Below are 26,233 nucleotides of genomic sequence, written 5' to 3'. Positions count from 1 at the left end.
CTTTCTTACTTATTTATACATCAGCCTCACTTTTCATATTTTGAGCCTTACTTTTCATGTTATCAGAATATGAATCTTCCTAAAAGTAGCTTATGTTAAGGTCTGATCATCTTCTGACTATTGAAAAACAGAGAAGTGTGGTAGAATCGCCCATCCTCTACCAACAACCAGCAGTAAGACCATGGCAGTATCCCATCTAATAGTCCAGTTCTTGGTATTCAGTCATCACCTTATGTTGTCTGATGCCACAAACAAGAGGATCACATATCTCAGCCTGTATTCACAATTACAGAGTACAAGAAGTGACCTTCTGTCAAAATCAGATCATCAGTAAAAAAAACCTTGGTGTCTAATTAGATGGCCTTCAGCTGACTGGTAAGATGAAAGTCTAGTACTCTTAGGAAAGTGCAAATGGAAATAAATATTTCAGAATTTGAAAATGCAAAATGGGGCAAAATGTGACACTGAAAGTCAGAATTAAAGGTACACTCACCTAGATATTAAAAAGCTATAAATGAGGACAGCAGTAAGAGGAAAGTAAGATATTGCTTAGGTTTTATTTGATGAGAGGCTAACAGAGGCCTGATGATAACTGATCTGGGCAATGGGCATGTCCTTGAGTGGGTTATTAGGTGGGTTACTTTGGGGACATTCTCATTGTCCTTCTTAAGAACTTCTTGGTGAGATTCAGAAAGGTTGTCATCTCATCTGGTTCCTAAAGTGTTCCCCTCTCAGGAACATCAGTTTTATAGGTGGGTTTTGCATTCAAATCTAATTTAACACCCATCAAAATAGCATATTTTTTTTTTTTAATTGGCTACAGCAGGAAAATAAATAGTCTTTCGACATGTAAATATAACCCTGGCATTGAATGTAACTTTCGATAACTCTGTTTATTGAAAACTAATTTTATGACATGTCAGGTGCCTTGAACTCCTGACATCAGGCTTTCCTCTTTAGATAAGCAGCATGCTCATCTCAAGGACAGTCCATTCATACATGCTGTAGCACATGGAAATATGTGAGGAGGAAAAAGAAACAATATGTGACTCTGCATTTCTTTAATCAGGTAGATACATTAGCAGAAAGCACATATCCTCTTCCAGTGTCTGGATATATTATACTTTTTTGGAAACAAGCCATTGCTTTGGCCTTGACATGATGATAATATACACGCTTTAGCAGCACACAGCAAAGCACTAGAAATTAGAAACAAAGCGCTAAAATTTAGGCATTGTTACCCACTGCAATCAGCCAGTGTGAAGCAGAGGCTCATGAATTACAGAGTTTAGGTTTGCTTCTAGCAGGTCCCATTTTGCACTATGCTGTGGAGCCTAACCACAGCCCTGAAAGACATTTATTTTAGCTCACCTATAAATAAGAAGTAGCAGCGTCCAGGCTAGTCTTTGGCTAATCAGTCAGAACAGGGTATCTTCTAGGTTGAGGACAGAGACTGTGTGTGTGGCAGCACAGAAATGGGAAGGAGATAAGGGTTTCTGTGATGAGGGATGCGGATAAGTTGTGAAAGAGATACCAGGACAGAGGACATTATGTGTGGAAGAGCTGTAATATTGCAATGGGTGGTTGTGGGAAATATTAAAGTGGACTCAAAAGTGTAAGAGAGTCTGTTTTTTATTTGAGAGCCAGTGCTAAGGATTTTCAGTTACTTCATGCTTTTTCTACTCCCTCTTCTGCATATACTTACTCAAAAGGCAACTCAGGATTGCTAAATACAGCTCTGATCAGCTTTTTATTCACCACTTCCCATCATTTCTTTGTCAAAATGCTGGCATTTTTCATCTTTCTGGAGACCATGGTGTGGAAAATGGCTGGGTATTGAGCAGTCTATAGGATAGTCTTAGCTAAAGGGAGCTTTTACTTTCTTGTTTTCCATGCTACTTTACCACAATAAGGCAATGGGCAGAAATTGAACCACAGGAAGTTCTGCCGGAATGTGAGGGGGAATTTCTTCCCTGTGAGAGTGACAGAGCACTGGAACAAGTTGCCCAGAGAGGTTGTGGAGTCTCCTTCTCTGGAGATATTCAAGGCCCACCTGGATGCAACCTCGTCTAACATACTCTGAGTGACCCTGCTTGAGCAGGGAGGTTGGACTAAACGATCTCCAGAGGTCCCTTCCAACCTTACTGATTCTATGATTCTGTGATGCTATGATCTTGCGCGAGTTTCTTTCAGAAGGGAAGTTCAACTGATGCAACAACACAGAAGTACATGTTGTACGCTGTACATCTGCACTGAGAGGCCTCTATTTCTGCAAAGTCTTTGAGAAAGACAGTGGTCTATTTCACTAAGGTCTAGTATAAATATTCTGGAAATACTTCGAGAGTGACCTATATTTTGCTGAAATAGATTTTATGTGGATTTTGTAGGTTTTAAAATGGCTAGTAGTCAGCTGAAGTAATGGAAGAATGAAATTATGAGGTTTGAAGCTAAAAGTCAGCAATGGTGATGGCTACTGATGATGTCAAACAAGTATATGAAGTCTAATAAGTGAGAAGTGAGCTAGTTTTATTTTAATGCGTTTGTATGAAGGGGACAAAATTGCATCCTTGATGTCATCTCTTTTTGTTCCCATTCTTTTCCTATTTTGGAGCATATATGCTTTGGTTTTTAAATAGTATGCTAAAAGAGGTGATTCTGAACACATGCTAAATTAACCCACGTTCAAGCTTTGGTTTCTCTGCCAAGACTAGATCGGATTCTTGGAGCACTAATCCAAGAGGTGTTAATTCATCTGCTGTCCTGAGGTCAGTACAAAGTCAGGAGATGAACGAGCCTGTCAAGCTGAAAGGAGAATCATCCAACATCAGGGGACCAAACCTGATACAGTAGCTACAGAGTTCATAATATTTTTCCTCTTTCTACCTTGTTATTGCTTTTCTACTTAGTATTACTTTGCTACAACACATTCTGAAAGACGAATGAGGCTGTGTGTTTAAATGCTAACAGCTCAAAGTCCAAATGTCTATAAAATGTTAACACTGAATTGGCTTTGTAATGCTGGACAGTAATACTAAGTTTGCTTAGAGTAGCCTGTCATTAGAAATGAAACTGAAGTGTGAATCTCCAATCTGATCACTTTGGAAAAATTAATTGTGTAAGTTGCTTTATATGTATTAAATTTGGAGGTTTGATTATTGCTTCCAAGGACCATTAGATAGATCATGCTAATAAGATCTCAAGGTTACTGTTCCTATCCATTCAGGTTATAAAACTTTATTCTTTAAATCCTGTGCACAAGGTCCTCTGTCTTCATCTCCTGGTGTTAATGTGATTCTAATGGTAACTTTGATTTGATGACTGCATTGTTTAACTTTACAGTGATTAGAATGTGAATAGATTTTTACTCATTTGTTCATTTGTCTTATAAATCTCGCAAAACACATGTAGGCATTTTTTCTTTCAAAATTAGAATATTGCTCACCAGGATTCAACAACAAATGTAAGTTAGCAATACATTTGCTATCTACTTAGCTCTACTTCCAAATTTACTTCACACGGAGATTGGCTAAAATCTTGTACTAATATAGGATAGTCACACACACTCTGTTGGTGAGCTGCAGTATACTAGTTTAAAAGTTTCATCTTTTGATTTGTCTTAACTCTGCATGAAAGCAGGAATTGTAAATGGTAATAATAACCTTGAAAAAAGGAAATAATCATCAAACTATTTTAAATATAGCAAAAAAAAAAAAAATGAACAGAAATGATACTGAAAAGTTTGAAGGCATTATTTTGAATTTTTTTGCTCATGCATGGCTGTTGGTATGTTTGATAATACTTTTTGATCATTTCTGTTATAAGCATTACAGTGCCCCTTATTTTCTTTCTACTTATAAAGTCTAATTTTCAGAGGTGCTGAGACCCTGTGACTGCACTTGAAATCGTCTCTGTGGACAAATTGTCTCACAGTCAAAGTTTTACACTTTTCTTATTCTTTACATCACAGCAGAAGTATTGGGCCTGATCCAAAGATACCTGTGATGAGGGGAACAAGTTCAGCCACTTCTAATGAATGTAGCTTCCAGTTAGTTTTGCAGAAAGAAAATGGGGCAGGTCATTTTTTTTTCCCTTTTTCTGTGGGAGGCTTCCTCCATTTTATGTGTTCAATACAGCATCAAGTTAGTCCTCCTTCCTGAAATGAGAACCTGCAGTCTAGACCATAAGTAAGGGCAAGGAACATTTCTTCCTGTGCTCCAAACTCCTGGCAGTCCCAACGAATGATAGATTAAAACTGAGATTTGAATTCAGATTGTCTCTGCAGTTGCAAAATTGCTTAAAGACTTACTTCCTTTTTACTGAAGAAGGAGGGAAAAAAAAGAGATACCAGTTTCAGAATAATTCAGTTCCCATTCCCAGTGGTTAACTTGGCAACATTGCCCTAGCTGGAGTTGCCACCTACTGTCTGGTGTTCAACTACCGTTAATTGCTTTTGTGGAAGTATTCAAGTCAACTCCAAGTCAAGTCAATGCCGAGCCCTTCCCCTGCCATTCCCCCTACTCCTGACAACGGCAACATCCACCCTTCCCAGATGGCTGCCTCAGATCTGTCTGAGGCTGATAGGTTTTCAAGAAGTTCACTCAAAGCAGATGCTTAGCAGGATGGTTATAAGGTGAGCATTTTAATAGCTTTATCCTCAGGATATAAGATATTACCTATATTGTTTCGTCATGAAATCTACATTATTTCACTTGTTTTACATTTGCAGCAGAAAAATGAGAATATGCTGAAAGACTGCAATTACTTCACTTTAGAAATGTATCCCTATGATTTTGAAATAGTTGGAAGTAACTAATAAGAAGTAACTAATATTAAGGAACTAGTAAGTAACTATGTTTTCAGACAGAAATAAATAAAAAGGAATCTGAATCTTCTGCTTGTCAAGAAATTGCTCACAGGACTCTGTGCTGCTTTCTCCCAAGCTCACTAACGCAAGCAAAGAAATCAACTGATTCGGAAAGAAAAAACACATTTTTAATCATAATGAGCAGCAGTGAAGATCAGATGAAGCAATAAAACCAACAAAGGGATCACTCCTGCCACAGATACACAGTTTGCTTGGAGATATTGTGATATTCTGGAGAATGGGAAGAAGATCAGTACACTGCAATCATATCGTGAGCTGGGAATAACGATCACTCCTATACTCATCCTCACACAAAGCACAAACACAGCATAGAAATAATGCATCTTCTGGCTAAAGATTTTGAAACTGAAATGCTTATTTCCATGCAGTGTGTCAATAAAGTGAGATGCAGGCTGGAGTTATAACAGCAGCCTAGTATTGGATAGTGGTACCTAGTGTTCCAGCTGATTTTCAGTGGCACATGTCATCAAACCCGGTATGCGCACGCCTCAGTGTGACGATTTTTTGCTCACTATATATGCTGCCCTCTCAGTTCATGCCCTCTCAGTTTGAAGACACTGCATAAAACAGAAAAAAAAAATGCCTGGGTACAAAGACCCAAATACAAAGACTGTTGAGTCATTGCCTTGATATATACACAGGACCTTCAGTAGAAAAACGTTTATTCCATGTGTGTGCTCAATACTTAAACTTGTCTAGAAAAGTTATGGATGAGGGTTAAATAAAGGATATTTGACTTCAGTTTTTGGGAACTGGATATGAATACAAATTACACAGCTCAAAACTGAGAGATGCCTGTAGTATGTGCAATAATCTCCTGAAAGGAGACTAAACACCAGCTTTGCAGCTCACCATTTAGATTCCATGAGGTTCTCTTCAGCCAAGAATAATACGACCATGTTCCAGGATGAACTGTTAAAAGAAGCAGTGACTGAAGACATGCTCAGGCAAAAGCAGGTAATCTGCAGACTATCAATAGAATAGGAATAAGAATAGAGAGCTGGAAAGAATGTTTTTCTAACAGACATCTGTCTGGAGAACACAACAAATCTTTACCATGCTATCTCACAGAATCAATGCCAAGGAACAAAGCCACTTCTTCCCCTGAATGAATTGGACTTTAAAGCAGTCTGTTTATTGAGTTTGCAGCTTCTTTCCATTGTTCATTAAAATATGATAGTGTAGCGTGAGTTGTATTCAAGAGACAATCTCACTGATTAATGAATGGTCCAAGTGATGAGAATATTAGACTTCAACTTTGTTTCAGCAAATGACGGTCTTCCTCTGGAATAACTAAAACTTTGAGAGGAAGGAAGGGACACTACTGGGAATTTACCCTAGATAACAGACTTAGGTTTATAGAAATCCTGTTTCATCATTTCTAAATATTATATGGACATAAATATAGAGAGCAATGGTATTTGCTGAGCTGAATTTGGAAACAGTGCTCCCTGTAAGAATATTTGATATATTTGTTGTACATATTTTTCTTACATACTCACAATGACAACCACGAATGTGGAGAAATTGAGAGATAAAAATACATAATTTATATTTTAACAAGCAACACATTTTCAAATTTTCTATCTTCTCAAATTTTATAAATTGAAACAGATAGTATGCTTTTTTGGAAAGACTTCTAAGATATTAGAGCAAGTATAAATGCAATCTCTACTGCTCGTTTCTTTTTTTTTCCCTTTTTTTTTTTTTTTTTTTAATAGAAGAATAGATTACTGTCTGGCTAGGATTCCCAGCTATAGTCTTCTACACTTTTTTTCTCACTGACCTGGACTAGGTTACAATATATAAGATTAAGGAAATTTCAATAGGCAGTTTGTAATTACATTACTGGCAGAATGTGAGGGAAATAAATATATAGAAAGTTTTGTTTTCTTTCAATGTTTTTTGACATTTCTTTATGATAAAGTGCACTGATACTTCTGTATCAATCCTGTTTTTTGTTTTATGTTGAATGCTCTATTCCATGCCTTTTTCTCAAAGTACAGGTCATATACAACACTGCAGCTTAAAACCTAGGGGAAAAAAAACTGCAGAAAATATAAATGATTTTTCTTTTTACTTTTTATTGGTGAATACAGTAAAACTAAAATGCAGTGCACAAAGTCAGTACTAGCTATGTGTTTCACTACATTTTATTGCAATTGTCCTTATAATCATATTAAAAACATATAAAATAAGACAATGCCCCAGAAATTAATCTCCCTTTCTCCAGAAATTTTTCCCTTAGAAATTGAAAATTCATTGATACATCCTTAACATGTTTATTTTTGCCTGAGATTTCATAATATGAAAGAGTTCTAATTTAAGAGGTGCTTGTTGTCCTTAGATGTTGTTCTTCATTGTTATAAATCGCTATTTAAACTAGAGAAGGTATCCTTATACATGCTAGCAGAAAAAACGCTTTCTTGTTTAAAAATTTCTTTCAAGATCAATGTGTATAATAGCCTGAACAGTCCTTTTCTAGGGAAGACTTCCATTCTGTTATGGAGTAACCGGGCTATAAGACAATTACACAAAGTCATTGTGTAAAGCAGACTGCACCCCAAAGACAAATCCAGCAATGGGCCTAAGTAAAATTTTCTTATGGTTTTACATATAATATGCAATATATATTCATTTCTAAATATTCTCATTTAACATTTCTAAAAGAAGGAATATTATTAAAACCTGTAATTTCTAAAAACATGGACATATACTTTTAAGAGCACCTATCACATTACTGGTGAGCGAATAAGCTTGGGGGACCAAATAAGCTTTCCATGCTATTTGTGCATATCTCTCATTGCTGGTCCACTCCAAAAGAAGGAGGTGCCTGGGCTCAGTTCTTGGGGTTCTGTAAAGATTCTATGAGAGCTCTGTTGTATTCTGTGATCAGCTTTCTCACGTTCTTCATGACTGGCTGGTAGTCACTCTCCTGACTTTTTGTTGCTATGACTGATAAAAAGAATTAAGGAAACAAACTGACAATATAACTGTTAGCATAATCAGAGATCACAAGGTAACTATACATATTACAATAAGTTTCCTTCTGTAAGAACTGTCAAGGGTTGAAAATAATGGAAAAACTCTAATTCAATCTAAAAGATTTCCACTAATCTACTAGTTGTGAAATCATGCCTTGCATGACAAAAAAAAGATAACGTATCGAGTAACTTTTGTTTTTATGTCTATTGGCTCTTCAGGTCGCTCAGAAAGACTCTGCCCACATAGAAAACAATACCATTTCCAAACACTCCAGCTATTTAAAGCTATTTGACTGTGCACCCAAGAACTCAGGCTACAAAAATCCCAGCCCAAGAAAACTGGATCATTTCTTTACATCAGCCCAAGCAGACATAAAACTGTGTAAGCATCTGCACTTGGGTAGATAGGAGAAGTTTTGGTATGGTGATTATCATTTTTTCCTCTTGTGTATTTTTAGAAGGTCCTTTTTTCCCCATTAGGAAAAGTAACATTCTTGAATTGATAAAATATTCCTGTAAAACCTTCTTCATGGTGTAGATGAATGCTAATTCTACATCTTTAATGCCAGCAGGCTCTTCTTGAACTTCCTAGTGAGTCCTAAGATCTATCAAGAAGTGATCTCAGTCATGTGGAGGTAAGCTGGAGTTTACCAGAAGGTTTCACATCAATAAAAGAAGAAGAACAGTAGAATGTCCAGAAGTCAAATATACATCATGTCAAAGAATAATCCAAACATGTATTGTTAATTCTGTTGAAGCAAAAAAGAGAATAGGTTATTTCACTTGAATTACTTTGTTCTATTGCACTTTAAACTATAATAGATAATTAATACCACATAATATTCTGAAAAAATTAGAAAAAATACATATATGTACACACAAATATAAAGAAACACACACACACAAAAATCAAAGATCACTTCTACTAAAGGAATACTCATTTGTCCAAGAATTTCATTATTTTTTTTTCTTTTCTTTTTAAGGATTAGAACATGAAACATGAAAACTGTGATATCTGGTATATGAAAAAATACTTTATGCAGATCCTATATTCAGCTTTTTTTCTGATGGCTAGGATATTATAGAATTGTCTGAAAGATATCCTTGTCTGAGGCACTGCCCATTATCTAACACACAGCATTAGACTAGGGTTGTGAATATGTGAATATGATCTAGATTTGCTGTTATTTTCCTAATTTGTGCTGTAATTATAAAAAGTGATTTTATGCATCTTTGATATTTTATTATTTTTGTCTCCTGGATCATCTTAAAGTGAGGAATTCACTGCAGTGAATTTATAGTCCTAGAAAATAAAATAATTGTACAACAATGTCCTACTCAGATCTCTACAGTAATTACAGTAAATAGTACAAGAAGAATCACTGACTCTAAAAATATCACTGCTTTTGTTAATTTAGAAAGCTATCTTATAAAAGTCATTTGCAGCAGGTAAGATTGTGCTGGTAATTTGTAAGGTCTTATATGGTTAGTGGAGGAGATAGTGGCAAGTACCTTTTCAATTAGCAGCATAGAATGAGAAAGCAGTATCACAGCTCCCCCATCCCAGTAGATTCTGCAGCTAAAGACTCTTGTTATATCTGACTAGATTTATCTCAATTTTTTCTAATGCACAATTCCTCTTTAATTAAGAAGAAATATGTAAAAATGCATAGAATATATTGTTTACTTTTTTATGGTTGGGTTTTAGTGTGTTTTCCAACTGCAAAATATCAGGCAATGTCACTATCTATATAAATTTTCACTCTTGCTGGAAGATTTGAGGTAAGAACAGACAGACATAAGGATGATCTTTCAACAGATATGAAACCCAAGGCCAAAATTGATTCAACAGTAAAAACTCTTCACTGCAAAGACAAATCCTATGCTTTAAGACTCCTTAAAATTGTTTCAGACTAAAGAAGCAGGTTTCATCACATATAATATCTACTAGGTTAAGTGGAGATTTGCACAGCATTGCTTTTTCCCCTCCTCTCCTGTCTCCAGCTCCCCATTCTGTCCTGTCTTATTCTGATGGAGGAAATAGACTTCTTCCTTAATTATTACAGTGTGAGAATTTTACTGTATTTCTTAAATAAAAGGATACATTCCTTCATCATAAAGTTATTTTGTTCATGGTGCTGCCACTTCCTCTCCAAATTTGTAAGCTGAAAAAACAAAAAGAGACTTTAGTAAGAGTTAAAAATGAAAATGATTATTACACACCTACATCAAACTTCCCAAACTCTTATACCAGAACTTTTCATTCTATTGCCTGGTAATGTCAAGGTTTTTCCACAAAAAAACTAGAAATCCTATATACTGAGAAAGCCATTTATAAAGCTGTCAACAATCAATTCACACATAACTTATCATTTCATGTAGCTACTTTTTGCAATGTATGTAAAAATACAGCAAGTAAAAATACTGCATGTAACTGCAATGGCACATGGAAACAAACAACAATTATTTGAGATTTTTGTCATGTAGGGAAACATGTAAGCACATCAAAAGTAAAAAAGATAAAACTGGAGGGAGATATGATTCTCATTATACTTATATCATTTAAGCAATCTCTTCTTAAAATCAGTAAGACTTAAAATCACCAAAGACACAATACTTCCTGACACTGGCTTGGGACTCAGCCATACAGAAGTAACTTCCTTACTGCCATAGTTAAGTTTCCTGTCTGATGCCAGAAGCTGTGATAAGAACAGAGCTGCAGTGAGAAGATTGTTGGAGTGTGGGTTAAGTGTTGGCATGTCTTCAATTTTTTCAGCATCAACAGGAAACTAATGTGGACATTATATCGATGGCTGCTTCCTCACAATACAATTTTATAACATTAAATTGTTCTTCTGATGCTACTGTTCAGGATTTTGCTTTTCAAGATATGTAGATGTTATTTTTAAATATAAAAGAAGAAAATTTTTCTGAAACTAAATTTGCAATGGAAACTACAGTAATATTTTAGAATATACTGTATTTTACTTAAAAGCTTATTCTTAAACTAGAAGATATGACAATACTTGCTGCTTTACACAAAATACATTTTGTAATGGAGAATCAGTTACCTAGTGTACTGGTTCATGGTAAATATGGCTGCCATTTATTTTCATGATAAGGTATTCTGATCAATTATGATTTTTACTGCATGCTTTGTGGATGTTGCTATGTGCAATACAGCTAGTAAAGGCACCTAGATTTAAAATAGTTCGTAATATAGGCCAAAGGAAATATTTAGTGCTTTTTTTATAGTAACTTCTTGAAGGCCACACCTTGTACAGTTAATGGCTTATAAAATCATTGTTTTCAGTCATTTAACACCTACCTCAGGATGTGCACTCTCTCTGCATTTCAAAATGCTTTGGGTATGTCAGCTAATCAGGATCATACTTTTATTCACACTAAGCCTTTAAAAGGATTTCATAAATAGCAAAGAAAAAAATCCTTTTTGCACACACTAATGTGTGATTGCCACAGCTTAATAAAATGAATAAATGTCATAGAGTTACCATTAAAAAGAAACTTTTAACATTATTTTGCAAATATCTTTTGCATAACCATTTTGCAAAAACTTATGGGCTGTTGGATTTACATAATTTCTGTTAATGAGAATCTGATCTTGCATGAAAAATATACAGTACTCTGAAGACTTGGCATGAGTCTTTGGAGATTTATATCATCATCTCACTTATTTCACAATAATCATATGCTGTGAGAAGTATGCACACATGCTCTTACTCTTCTACTCCATAAAGTTAAATTCAGAAGAAAGTTATCTTAACTAGGTACAAATGCCACCTTCACCTTGTAACTGAATTAGAAAAAGCAATCGTTCTAACATAAGGGACAAAATACTCAATAACCTCAAACAATGAAAGTGAAGAGAAAATAAATGAATCAGTTCCTACTCTCTGTTTCTAGTTTACAAGTTTATCCTGTTTCCCTCTGTACATACATACTTACATGGAAAGTTCTGTTGCAAAATATAGCACTTTAATATATTGGAAGAATCAATGCTGCTCTAGACTTATATCAATATCTACCCTCCTGATTCACTTCTAAAATATAAAGGTAAATATACTCATTTACCAAAGTTATGTGGATTTTAAAAGGCCAAAATGAACCTCTATAGGAAGAGAAAGGACTGAAAATGGAGAAAAGAAATTCTAACACAAGTAGCAAAGAAGGAACTTATCACCACAAAGTTAAAAGTGATCTTATCAATTAATTGTGAGCTTTTTTTTTTTGGTAGTTTTTTTCTTAGTTGGTCCTCAAAACTTCTGAAGCAATTTCAACACAACTGAAGAGGAAAAGGGGGACAGTTCTGAGCAAAATTAATGCAAACACTTAATGGAATTTTACATTTTTTAAGGCCTGCACTCAGTAATTTTGAAATCCAAAACTAGAAATAAATTGGCATGGCATTAACTTTTATTTAAATGTAGAAAATTTGTATATATATATGCACTTACATCACATAACTTTGAAAATTCACTCAGAGGGAATTGACTGATTACTGAATCCACACAGTCCTTCATGTATATATGTATATATGATATATGTATATAGGATATATGTATATAAAACCGTGACAGCAACAACTCAGGACATTATCTGTATCTTGAGCAATACCTGAGAATGAGTCTCATTCTCCTGCAGCTGTTTCTTTAGAGTCTCATACTCTGAATTCAAGCGTTCCATTATTTTCTTGAAAGCACGGCTACGTTTTGTCAAATTTTCTTTGTCATCCTGAAGTTTCTAGTTAGAAAAAAAAAGATTAATGGATGAGTTCATTTTCTGCAGGCTAAACATAAATTATTCTAATACCACTCTCAAGATGCTTCTGTTTCTTCCTCTTTGAACATTACCATATACCTAAGTAACCCAAAGAGCATTTCTCTAACAATGCATTCTCTAAAGATAATACCCAATAACTATGGCCAAGCTGTGGCCTAGACCTTAGTATACCACACAAGTGGAAATTCTGATTGTGTGAAATTTATCATGTGCCAAATAAGTACGCTAGATGGAGTTTGTCTTAAAGTAAATTAAGGACATGCATGATAGATTTTTCTTTTCATTTGGGTTCTGTGTTTAGACTACTAAATTCAAGCTTATAGGTAGTTTACAGCAGAAAAGGTCAGATGGGTCAGTAAAGCAAGTGAAAAATTTTGCAGAAGGAAATTATAGAAAAGTACCAACTGATAGCCTGGCAAATACACTCACGTATTGTCATATATACAAACAACATTTGGATTCACCTGCACTGCTGTGCAAGCCAGTTTTCAGCTATAATTCTCAGTCACAGACCCGGATTCCCCTATACTAAGTTCTGAAAAAACACACAAAAAGTACATCTTCTGCATAATTCTAGGTTTCATTCCTGTTACTACCTTTTTCTTCTCTTCTCCAGCTGCTTTCAGAGCTGGCAAATTATTATAAATCTCCAACTCCTTTTTAGTTTGTTCAATTTTGTCTTTAAGAGAAGCCAGTTCATCAACCATCTTGCCCTCCAAGAGTTCCATCTTCTGCAGATCCATTTGCAGTCTTTGACTCTCTAGATCACAAGATACACAGTCTCTAAATAACAATACTTTTTATTTTATGATACATTACTCAGTTTATAGAAGTTTATGTTTCACAAAAGCATTTGTGTGCAATATGTAATTATTCTGAGGAACACAGATTCCATAAGGTTACGACTTAAAGGGTCTTCATTTGTAAAGAGCATTTATATAGACACTACAAATTTCCATACCTGTAAAAGGAAGGATTTAAAATACAAGGTTTGGAACTGTATTACATACTTGTGATTCAATATTTAGGCTGCCTGTGTTTATAAACAGCTTAAGATGACACTTCCCTTGTGACCTGAGTATTTTGTAACCACCTATAATTTCACTCTGAAGTGGCTGGTATTGGCCAATGGCAGATCCTAAAACAAGACCGATTAGGCCAGTGATCTACTTATTTTGTTCCTACAGCATTACAGTTTCAAGAGCATGATCAAGAACCTTGATAAATTAGGTCTTCAGCATTAAAAAGAATTAATAATAAAATTCTAAAAAAAAAAAAAAGAAATAAATGGCTTCAAAAACAACTTTTAATTTTCATAAAGATTTATATCACAGCATTTTTGCTTTAATATTATTGTTATTCTAACATTATTATTATTAACATTATCATTATTTAAAAATAATACCTAAGCCAAAATGCTAGAAAAGATTTTTTGACTCTGCTATTCATATACTGATAAAAACTAGAGTGAGACAGAAAAAAGCAATTCCTACCTAGTCACACTTTCTAGAGAAAAGGGAAGAAACTGGAATTTTATCCTCACCCAGCAATATCCGCAATGAAAAATAAATAAATAAATAAATTCAAAACTTCTCTAGGGGAAGAGACAGGAAGAGGATGCAGCCCAGTTCCTTCTGATATGCCACGAAGTTGCAGCATATAGCTGACAGTGTGTACACAGTAGCAAACTCTGAGACCAAACTGCTATGACCTAGGGAAATGTTTTTGGGAAACTGTGCCATCAGCACTTTTGTTTACTCGTCATAGTTTCCTTTTCTTTCCTTTATTATTATTATTTTTTTAAGGCTGTGCTCATGCACTTTTCATACCATTATTATGGCAAGAAAATGTAAAAATCCAGATTTTAAAAGAATCGTGAAGATCAAGGGTTAGAAAGTACTTCAACTGTGGAAATTGAATATTTGTCGTATTTCTGAAAGAATCTGAAGTTGTTTATTACAGTACCTCTGTGACCCCTAGCTTTAATAATTTTTCTTATGAATCATTTAAAATATCTGCTGAAAATTATATACTGTAACTCCTCCTCTCCCCATGCTAAGAAAGAGCTACATCTTTCAATAATATCCCTTTATTGCAATATGCTTCAAGTAAGTTCTTACATTGTAAAATAGTAAGAATTAATGCTTACACAAAATAACAAATAATCATATTTGAACTTATAATGTATAATCTAGCTTTTTAAACTAAGTTACAACTGCAAAATGCACATTTGCAAACAACTAAATGAACATAAAACATTCAACTGCAAACAGAACGATTAATTTCAGTAGTATATTTTTGTATAATAACTGCTTATGTGTACATATATAAGTCACAATATAAGTTCCTATTTTGTAAGTTACTACCAAGTACAGACTATAATGGTCATCTAACAAAAAGTTTTATGATCCTTCATTCCTGCCAAACAAACAAGGAAAAGCTTGCTGAACCAATAATGCTACTGGCAAGGGTTTAGAAATTATGTGAATAATTCCATTACAAAAAGTGCAGGCAAAAAAATAAATAGATACCTATTACGGAAAGAAAAATATTGTCTGCTTTTTGGAATTACAGGCAAGATGTTAAAAATTCTTAGACTCAATTTTAAGTGAGCAGTCTCAAAATGAAGCTAATATGGATATTCACTTTGCAGAATCAAGACCAAGAATTTAATCCTTAGGACTATTTACACTATAGTTGTCAGTTACTGTCACGTGGTACAGACCCTTTTAGAGAAGCACAAACTGTAAGTGATACTAAGAACTGTATTTACAAAAAATGTATGGTTAGTAAATTCTGCAGCTCTCTAATTCTGTTTATTAAACATTATTTTAAAACTGTGAATAACTTCTATTTTGAAGGGAATATTTATAAAATCAAACTTCTAGCTCAGTGAACATTACACCACTGTGTTAAAATATATTTGTATAACATATATCTGTGCAAGCAAGCTAGTCACTTATTCATAATAGTAAGGGAAACACTTACGAGGAAAATATATAACTTGTTAATCATACTAGTTGCAAACGATCAACTTGCCACTGTATTTTAATGTTCTGAGATCACTAACTTTTTATGTGTTATTAGTGTAACAACTCAGGTAATTTTAATTTATTAAAGGAATTTGAATTTTTTAAAGGAACAAATTTGAAAATTCATTGCTTATCTCACCTGTACTCAGATTCTTAGCAGTGCTCTGTGATTTCTGCATTTCACTTGATTTGAAAGTGAGGTCTTCCTGCATAATCTTCAGCTCTTGATTGGTAACAGATGAAATTTGTTTCATACGATTCACATTCTGTATATTACCAATAACAATAATGAAATGTTTTGTACTTTTGAAACTATGAATGCAAACTGATACATAAGAAAGAAACTCTCTTAGTACATTATCTATTATTTGCCTCTTCTACTAAAAGATTGAAAATATTATCAATAGTCTGAAATGATTTAAATGTCATTGACACCTGATATACGAGGAGAGGCTGAGAGAGCTGTTCAGCTTGAAGAAGAAAAGAGCTCTGAGAGGATCTTATCAATGTTTATAAATGTCTGATAGGAGAGTATCAAGAAGATGGGGCCATAATCTTCTTGGTGGTGCCCAGTGGCAGGATGAGAGGCAACAGGCATGAATGGAATCACAGGAAATTCCATCTGAACATGAGAAAACATTTCTTTGCTGTGAAGGTGGTCAAACACTGGAAAATGTTCTCAGAGAGACTGCGGAGTCTCTACTCTGGGGATATTCGCAGACTGCCTGGACACAGTCTTGGGTAACCTGCTCTACCTGACCCTGCTTGTGCAGGGAGTCCAGATAATCTCCACAGGTGCCATACAACCTCAACTCTTCTTTATGATTCTGTATCATTACCTAAGATACAGTATATCATATTAAATTGGTGTAGGAGACCATTAAAATGATGAATCAGTCAAAACATTTTATGACAAAGTCTATGGGAACTAAAAATGTTAAAAGGGAAAATATTTTTAGGAGTAAAAAACGATAAAGACTGCATATCTAAACAACACTTTAAAGTGTTTATGTTAAATATAACACAGCAGGGTACTCCAGGCATAACTTGAATAGTGTCAGTGATCACAATATACCCATGAAATGAGATTTGCAAAATATTGCAAAAACAATAGTTTTATTTGTAGTATTCTGAAATGTTTTCGCATGAATATAATGCAGTTCATTATAACAATGATGAGTATAGCAATGATACAGACATTTCCTATATTGTTGTCATCTAATTTTCATGAAAGCAATTCTTTCCCTAGAAATAATGAGAAATTAAATAAATCATTTTTTTACAACTGTACATGTTATCTTTTTAATCTTCTTAAAGTTTATTATGTAAATATGTACTAGATAATACATAAACACCATCTTCTGCTTACCCCTTCTGTTCCCTGTTCTGTGTTTCTAAATTCCTAATTTACCACAGCAGGAAGGAAATGCACTTACCCTACTTGAGTGCTCCAAGAGTGCAATAATGTTGGTTTCTGTTTGGGCCTTTCGTTCTAATTCCTGGTTCTTTACTTCTTCAAAAGTCTCAAGAAAACCTAGAGATCAACAAACAAGATAAAGGTGGCTGTTGTTTATAAGGGTACAGCACAAATCCTAGAGGTTCTTAGCTAAAATTAGGTATTAAATTGATAAAAGTGCAAAATTTCAGGCAGACTACAAGATGAATAGTTTACTTAAAAGACTAGTGGTAGAGACCTTGAAACTTGTCAAGTTATGAGTTGGCATGACAGACATGAAAAAATTTTCAGGGATATGTATTTGACTGATTAATGGAATGAGGTGGTCACTGTCTTGGATATTACTGAGGAGCTGCATACAATGATGGAGCAAAGAGTTTCATCACTATCATCCTCATTTCTAATACCCCTTCTGAATGCTTGTCCCAGCAGCTGTTGGTCTTCATTTTTCTGAATGCTACTAAACTAGGATGGCAAATAAAGGAAACAGAGAACTTCATTATCTCTAATAGGTTGAATGAAATTGCAAACACTACTTGGGTTCTGGGACTGATAACCACCTAATATCACCTCTTTCTTACCATGTAATTTCTCTTCGCTATTTTTCTCCTGTCTTAACTCTTTATTTTTACATTCATTCTAGTAAGTATCTGACAAGATAGTTGCTTGGTGCTATGCACTCTTATTTGTGCCCTAAGCATACTGAATTGAATTATGATGACAGATATACTGAAGAAAGGTGCTGGACACATCACCAGTGTCAGAAGTCCAAGAAGATTCTACCCATGGCTATAAATTATGATCATCCCTCACCTGCTGGCTCTTCTGCTGGAATACGGTTCATATACATGGAAGCACTTTAGAGGTAACTTAAGAGGTTATACACTTCTTAAATGGATAAAAATAGGGAGAAGTACTTCTCTGAGGAATAAGTAAATTCCAGATAGATCATTTGAGAAGAAATAGATAAGACAGAAGAGACTATTTAATGGAAATATTGACAGATCCCTGATTCAAAGAAGAAATGAGTAAAAGGATGATCACACAGCTTCCTTATTTTTCAAAGATCCTCTGATTTTTAGATTTGTTTCTAGTAAAAATATCTATGGACAGGAAATCTATTGCAATAGCTGATTTATCATCTGGAAGCTGTCCATGAAAGGGTTAAGTGAGATGCTTTCATAAAGTACAGCTTCTTAGATTTCCAGAGGTGAAAGTGTGTATTATTGAAGTAAGGAGACAGTAATACTCAGAAGAGTATCTCTGAGGCAGACATTTCAGGATGAAAGAAACTTGGGATTATTAGAGATCAATGGCATTAGAAAACACATCTGCAATGTGCATAGCTGATCTGCTAAAAGCAATGACTAGTTCTGATGCAGATTAGATCTGATGCTCAGAAAGTCAAGATAAAGTTTTGGTCTACCTCATATCGACTGATGACTGTTAGAACAGTACTTGACAAATATGTAAAAAGGTCTTTCTTCTTCCAACATTGCTGTGAACTAGTAATCAGAAATATAGTTAAAATAAAGTTTAAGCAGCCTACGACTGATAAAAGCAAAACAAGTCTAAAGTGCTAGATAAGATCATTGCTGAATCTGATTTTCTCCAGCACTCAGGCTGCAAACAAAGCTGCCACTAGAAGCAGAAGTTTGTTTTCTCTCTGTGATGAAGAATTTCTCTCAATGAACTTGTCATACCATTTACTGCTGAGAAACATAGCCAGATAGGAATTTTCTTTACTAAGAGCATTGTTAATAAAATACAGTAGAACAGAAAGGCTGTATGGAAAATAAACACATTGAAATTCTTACTTAATAGTTTTTATTATAAATATTTGAACTGTTCTTTCCTTTTCTGTTTAAAAGAAAAATGAAGGTGTCATTTGTATAAGCTGAGTCACTCATAAACTAATATAAAGCTTTGAATCTCATTTAACTCTTCAGTATTCTAACAGTGAGCCAAGCCTTTATTAATCTCTCTCTTCAGGGTTGAGTCACTTCTTTTCAACACAACAGATAATATCATGGCCTTTGATGCATCTTATCAAGAGAAAATACATGCATGCATTTTGTTTTAAGTAGCTGACTGCAATCTCTCTTGATTGACCCACTTATACGCTTCCAAGGATGCTGTAGGCAGTTGGGATACTAATCTTACAAAGTATGTCCATAGGAAAGGCAGAGGAAAGAAAAAAAGCAGGGGAGGAAGGAAATGCTTTCACACACACACACACACACACATATATATATATATATATATATATATATATATTTAAAGTTGCAAACTTTATTAGGTAGTAATTCTTCAGTGAACAAAATTAAGTCATTTTGCATGCACAAATACATAATTTTATAAACCTGAGCTTAAAATTGTGGAATTAGGACCTCAGAACTGTATTTTTGTTGTATTTTATTCTCCTTGGATATTCTGGACTTTCTGAGATTTTTAACTTTCTCTGCATTTCTTTAAAAACACTAGGTAAGATATTTACATCTTATCTCACCATTTTTCTACAAGTGAATCTCCTTCCTATTTATTATACCTCTTTGAGAGACCTTGTCTCATCTGAGCAGTATATATTTCACAGAATCAGAACAATGGAATGGACGGTAGAGTCATCTAATTCATTCACCTGCTTCAAAACAAAAACAACTGCATATATGTTATTAATCCAGGGGTTACCTATACCCTTCTATTCCCTGTCTTGTAACAGACAGCTCATGATGAAGACTCATAACCTCCCCACATAATTAATTCAATCACTTGATCAGTAAGTGTCTGACAAATTACGCTTCTGTGTACAACTCTCACTGTGGTATTTTCTCTTCTCTTTTAGTGTGATACTGCTGAGCCATGTTCACTTTGTCTTTTCATAGAACTCTGAGAGCCCACTTTACAGAGCTGTGACTAATGAACTGTTCTCTATTCTTTATGTTTGGTGTTGACTGCCCCTGGTTAAGTGTACAATCTTAAACTTACTCTTTTTGAATTTCTTCTACATGCTTTCAGCTTTTCACATGCAGGGCGTTTTGTGCCATACTATATATTCACTCTATCTTCCATCATCCAACAGCTTAATAAAATACCTTACACAGATTGCAGCACTCCACTCCACACATCCTTCCATTTTGACAGTGTATCCTTTATAGTTACTATTTTTTCCATGAAGTGCTTAATATGGTTAATAATGGACTATGTTTCCATAGCTTGCTTCTAAGAACATCACATGGGACAGCAGTAGAAGAAATATTCATGTCAGCATACAAGTCATCTGCTGCTTCTCCTTATTCTATATTATTTTTCTGTCACAGAAGCTGATTGTTCTTGACAAATTAATGCCCATGTTCAACACCTTCATGTTTCTGCAAGGTTTACAACTTTTTTGGTTGATTATTTGTTCCAGAATCTTTCTGGAAATTGGTACTAAGTTGGCTGCCTTATAATTCTCTGGTTCTTCTTTTCCCATCTTCAAGATTCTTTCATGTTCTCCCAAACCTCTCAAGGATAACTTCAATGCTCTCTGAGCTTTCTCTTCACACTAGAAAGCTTCAATGCTCTCTAATGAAGTTCAAAAAATCACATATTTTGAAAACACATAAAGTCTCTAAATATTCTCATTTGTCTTTTGTTACTCTCAGCTATGATTTTGTTTTTGGTACTGTGTTAGCCATTAAATTACAGTCAACAGTTTTAGTGAACACTTACAAAAAGATGTTATACATTTGGGCCTTCTTGGCACTATTTCTTGATTATTTTCCCCTTTCGCTGAGTGACAGATCAATGCTTCTTATAAACTTTCTATTACAGTGTGCTAGTAATAAGATATATTTTAAAAATAGTTGAGTTTTCATCCTCTGTTAGCTGCTGCTGAGACCTCTTTGAAAATCTTCTAATATGGAAGACAGCTTAAGTAGCACTCATCTTTAATAAATAAATATAAGGAACCTTAATTTTAAAGGATTATGTGGTCTCCATGCTTGTTAATTTTAAAGTTTGGCTTTTATTAGACCTAATCAGCTGGTTTTATTGTTTATTTAAATTCACTCTAAAATTTATTTCAGTATTCCTTTCATAACATACAGCTATGTTCCTAGAACCCTTACTGTCTGGGAAAAGCCATAAAAGGTGCACTAAATACCTGTGAATATACAGTAAGTCCTAGTCAATTACCTTGTTCTAATATAGCCCTAAATAAGATCACAGAAACTTTACACAATGATCAACAGATCAGTTCTTTTCACCTCTAAACTAAGTTTTAAAGAAAGCCTTAGTGGCTTAATGGAATTAAGCTTAATTAATGTACATTAGACAACTTACTGTCCATGCTTTCTTCTCTCTTCTTCAGCTCATTGTATTTCCAATTTTCTTCTCCTGCAAGACATATAATATTGATTTGACTATCGACTCAGTCGTAGATGCCTTTTGGTAGGCAAATTGTCAGTTTTAAAAATTCTGCATAAATACAAACCACAGGATGCATTCCGTGCCATTTACCATAGTTATTTGAATTGACTATAGGCTATACACACTTTCATATAGGAAAGACAATTATTAATAAATCAACTTCAGTGTAATTTTAGAACCTTTAGAGGTTAGGTTTTTAATAAATAAACGGGGAATAAATACTCCTCTAATAGCATTCACATAAAGGATATCATTGGAATTTTACCATTTGGACAAAGAAAGTTGGTATAATTTTTCTGAAGTCAAGTAATTACAGTATAGAAAGAGTGTATTCATGTGTTCAGGTTCATGATTAGTTAAAACTTTCTGCAATTCTCTTTAACCATTTTGAGGGCTCTTTCCCATAGTTTAACATACTTTTATAAGGATATGCAGCCAGTAAGCAACAAAGTGCCATTCACATGGAAATAAGCTGGAAAACTGTACAAGCAATAGGAAAATAAAAGACCAAGAAATTTTTCTATAATTATGTTTAAGAGCAGCTCTCCAGCACATTCTTGGCAGTGGTATTAGGCGAAATGAATACCATACAGTATACAATTCAGTCTATCTTTAAATGCAATAATCTTAAGTTGTGAACATCTCTTTTTTAATTATTCAAGTCTTGGTCATTGACTAAACTTCAGCATGTGCTTCTAACTTTAAGAAACACAAATAAAAAGAATAAAGGGCATTTAACAGAGTAAGCATATTTTCTCCATGTCTTTTTATTTCCACATCCTCCTGCTTTCTTTTTTATCTAGTACATACAAACAATAAGAATGCCAAGAGGCCCTGAGGGGACTGTGATTTTGCTTCAGCTTCCTTGCAGCTGTAGCTCTATTCCTTGTCCCTTTCATTTTGCAAGGCAGGTCTTCAATACTTAAAACTCAAAATCTGTTTTACTCTTAAAAAGTTTAATTACATTGAGTTGTGAAATAGTGATCTGTCAAGTGTTTAAAGGAACAGTCAATTGAATTAAAGATTGCAAGCTTTAAAATATCTTTATAGAGAAGTATTCTTTGAAAACTGGCACTATTTTATTAATATTCTAACCACTCATGTAATTTATAAAGTGTTAACTCTATTTTGCTATGAGTTTATTTCCATTTTGACTAATCATTTAATCATTTCTCCATGAATCACTTAAAATAACTCGGTGAGTTACTTACTTGTTTAGATTTTTGTAACTGAAAAGAAATATTGAACTACTTTGAACTAAAAAAGAAGTTTCTATTTATGATGGTTATTTTTTATATTTTCTTGTGAATACTGTTCCTAGTACTGAAATATTCATATTGAAACATTCAAAAAATTTGTTAGCTGTAATTTTTTTTATAGGGTATTTTTACTTAAATCTATCTAAAAAAAATTAGGTGTTGAAATTTTGTGAATGTTTTGTGATACATAATTTAAATAGTGAGCCAGAAGTAAGTTGATGGTGGAGCAGAGAGGATAGTGGGAATCTCAAGGACTCCCTGAGATGCTCAGTTAAAGCAGAAGTATGACTGGCCCTCTTGGATTTTCTTTTTACTCACTAGAGAGGGAGATTTGGGAGATTAGCTTTCAGTAACAAAAGCTAATCTTTATAGATACCTTCTTTATTCTCTCTACATTATACCAATTGGTTGTCAGAAAGTAATTGAAAAATTCATTTCACATATTATTTGGAATACATTATTTCTCCTGTGTATCAGTATGAAAATCACTATGAATCAGTATGAAAAATCACTGCTCATTTTCATAATTTTCCAGGATAGCACTACTTCACCTATGCCGTTAGGACATTAAAATTCTGATGTAAGCAGCTCTTTAAAAGAAAAACATACACACAGAGAGAGAGAGAGAGAATAGATCTGACATGAATTTTGTATAACAGCCTTTAGATGACAATTACTGTATATATTACAGAGTATGAAGAAGCATTGGTTCACAAGCGAGAAATGACAGTAGCTCATCAGAACTCCTATTGTTCCACTGTGGGACAGGCAATCTGGTGAAGTCAAACTCTGCAGCCCTTGCTAATTTGCTTCCTTCCACAGACTGGCCATAGATTCCCACAGCACAGGCCCAACTGCTGACCATATTACGTAATCCAGCATAAAACCCATTTTTAACTCAGAAATATGGGTTGGCCACACTCTGCTGCTAAGAACTATACTGATTCAATAGATTTATAAACAAGTGCAGAGAGAATCAGAAGTGTTCCTGTGCATAGAAAAATTATTATTTCTGCTACTGATTTAAAGTCTTTATAAATGAGAAATGATAGAAAGCACTCATGCATACAATCAAGTTAGGCATGTTAATCAGATTCCATAAATATGTTAACTGTTGTAGCCACACATTCACTCTGCATAAACATAGGTAAAAGAAAATTTAAATAAATATAACTAATGCAGACTAGCCCAATGTCAGCAGCAGCAGGCAATCAGAGCATAGCATTATGCTTTCACTACAACATATTGCAACTTCTATGGGCATAAGAAAAGGCATTTGACTATGCCCTATCTCTTCTATTCCAAAAGTAAAAGGCCAGAGGTTTATGAGGATCCAGTTTATAAGCTGGATCTACCTGTAGTTCATAATTGATGTGCCCTAAAAATTATTTTTTCCTACAACACAGTGACAAACAAGTGCAGACTTCAAGGTAAGTTTACTGGGTGGCTTTTTCTGCATATCCTGATTGTTCCTCACTTGCTGACATAGAGTTTGTGCTGTTCTCCTGCATGCGCTTCAAACACGTCTTTTCAAAACAGATCTTCTTCTAAAATGGTGAAAGCAGCACAGATGTAAGGAAGAACCAGCAACAAATGATTGTGTGTCTAAACCTAAGTCTAAGCTACAAAAAGCAACTAATTTCTTACCTTCTGAATTTCTCCAAAGGTACAAAAAAAGTTGCAAAGCAGGTAAGAAGGAAAAATAAAAGCAAAACAGTAGAGTTGGAAATTATATTATCTGGAAACAAGAGACTAATAAGACAACTTTAATAAATTATTTACACAAAAAATAATGAAATAGCTGAAGAAATATGGAATTGTTTCCAATTAAAGAAACAAGAAGAGAAATAATAATATTAAGCATTTTTAAGGTCAATTTCAGAAATATTTGTCCACTTTGAGGAAATTCATAGTTATATTTTACACTGAGTCTCCCATGAAAAGGTAGAAAGTAAAATGATCACAAACATATTAATATATGGGTCATATAGAATTTAAATAATTTGTTACAAAGATTTCTAGAATATATGCATATTTATGTAACTCCTGTTTAAAGAGAATTTCCTATCATTAGAAGGTTTCTTTTGGGATTGACTTTCATTTCAGAATCTTCCACAACTGTTGAGGACCTATCCTTAATCTTATCTTTTTTCTCCGAAATAGTAACTTCCAGTCCTAGAACAAATCCAATCCTAACCTAGTCTAACATACTAAAGCAGGTATTTGCTGGAGATAAGTTTCCAAGCTAACTCCATTTCTAGGCTGCTCCCAAAATTTCCTTGGAAAGATCAATATAAGAAAATTCAAAGAAAGATAATAGAATTGAATTCTGTCTGCTTTAATTGTTATTATTATCAGTAAACATTCCCACTTCTACAGATTACAGATCATGTAAAAGGTAAAATAAATAAAACTTTTTCTAAAGTTGATCTGGTTTTACAATGCTGCCAGCAAGGACTTCTATTTCTCAAGGAGTGATGAAAATAAAATTGGGACGGAAAACTAGACAGCTGTACTATTTATACACTACTTTTGTTAATCAGCACAAATCTGATGAAGCCCAAATCTGAGAACGGGTACTTGCAATTTCTCACATTCAAAGAGAGTGCTTTTTTCTTATCTGCTTTATGTAGTATGCTCGAACTCTAGTGACATTACCTTGATGATCCTCCAGATCCATATCAAGGCGTTGAATGACTTTTCTAAAATGGTTTGTCTTTTCCTTTACTTCTGTTAGTCTAGTAATAGATAATGAAAACTGAAGTTAAAAAACACTGTAAAATACTTATATGTTTTGATAGCAATGAAGAGAAGGTTCAGAATAAAATAGCATGCCTAAGGTTATCAATTACAAAATAATATTAGGAAGATTACTGTTATTATAATAGGCATATGTAAATCACTAGTCACTTTAGTTCCTATACCCACTAAATACTGCTGCTCTTTTATTAAAAATATTTCCTTTACGAATCATCATTATGATCACATGAATCATCAGTATTTGCTCTTATCTTACTCAGTTAGTCCCTCTGCTGGTTCTTACGTAGCCTTGCAGAAGTACAACCTAATTGGAAAACTATTAACAAGAAACTTATTTTTAAGTAAAATTAACTATATAGTCACTAAAACTAGTTAAGAATTTTCCCAGAAGAACACTCTATTGGATAGTCAATTAAACTAGGAAATGAAATTACCTGCAAAATATTGTTCTGTAAACTCTCAAATACAATAGACTGTTACTGTTTCTTATAAAAAATTCTTCAAGCAACTTATTAGCCAGTCAAAGGATGTCAATGCAGTTAAAAATGAACAAATGATCATAGCTGTAAATATTGTTTAAAAGTGTGCCATTGTTCTTCTAGGAAATTTCAGGAATTACATTTTTGTGTGTGTGTGTGTGTGTGTGT

At 34.0% G+C, this 26,233-nt stretch overlaps 1 protein-coding gene across 4 annotated transcripts in view; it reads right to left on the bottom strand.

The window, feature by feature from the left end:
- Positions 1-6,952: 6,952 nt before the first annotated feature.
- IFT74 (intraflagellar transport 74) overlaps positions 6,953-26,233 on the bottom strand; it is a 40,431-nt gene continuing 21,150 nt past the window's right edge. For 3 of the 4 annotated variants that reach the window (XM_062599948.1, XM_062599947.1, XM_062599949.1), the window contains 8 exons: positions 25,485-25,564; positions 21,481-21,534; positions 17,138-17,235; positions 15,841-15,967; positions 13,266-13,429; positions 12,505-12,630; positions 9,974-10,034; positions 6,953-7,840 (listed from right to left, as the gene is read on the bottom strand). In XM_062599948.1, the coding sequence (XP_062455932.1) occupies positions 7,725-7,840; positions 9,974-10,034; positions 12,505-12,630; positions 13,266-13,429; positions 15,841-15,967; positions 17,138-17,235; positions 21,481-21,534; positions 25,485-25,564 (826 nt within the window). In that variant the 3' untranslated portion in view covers positions 6,953-7,724. Of the gene's footprint in view, positions 7,841-9,973; positions 10,035-12,504; positions 12,631-13,265; positions 13,430-15,840; positions 15,968-17,137; positions 17,236-21,480; positions 21,535-25,484; positions 25,565-26,233 lie in introns of those variants that run through there. The other variant, XM_062599951.1, reaches the window with a different exon arrangement.

This window comes from Rhea pennata, chromosome Z (genome assembly GCF_028389875.1).
Source record: "Rhea pennata isolate bPtePen1 chromosome Z, bPtePen1.pri, whole genome shotgun sequence".
NCBI lineage: Eukaryota > Metazoa > Chordata > Aves > Rheiformes > Rheidae > Rhea > Rhea pennata.
The sequence above is the reverse complement of the archived record's forward strand: the minus strand, read 5'-3'. Positions and strand labels throughout refer to the sequence as shown.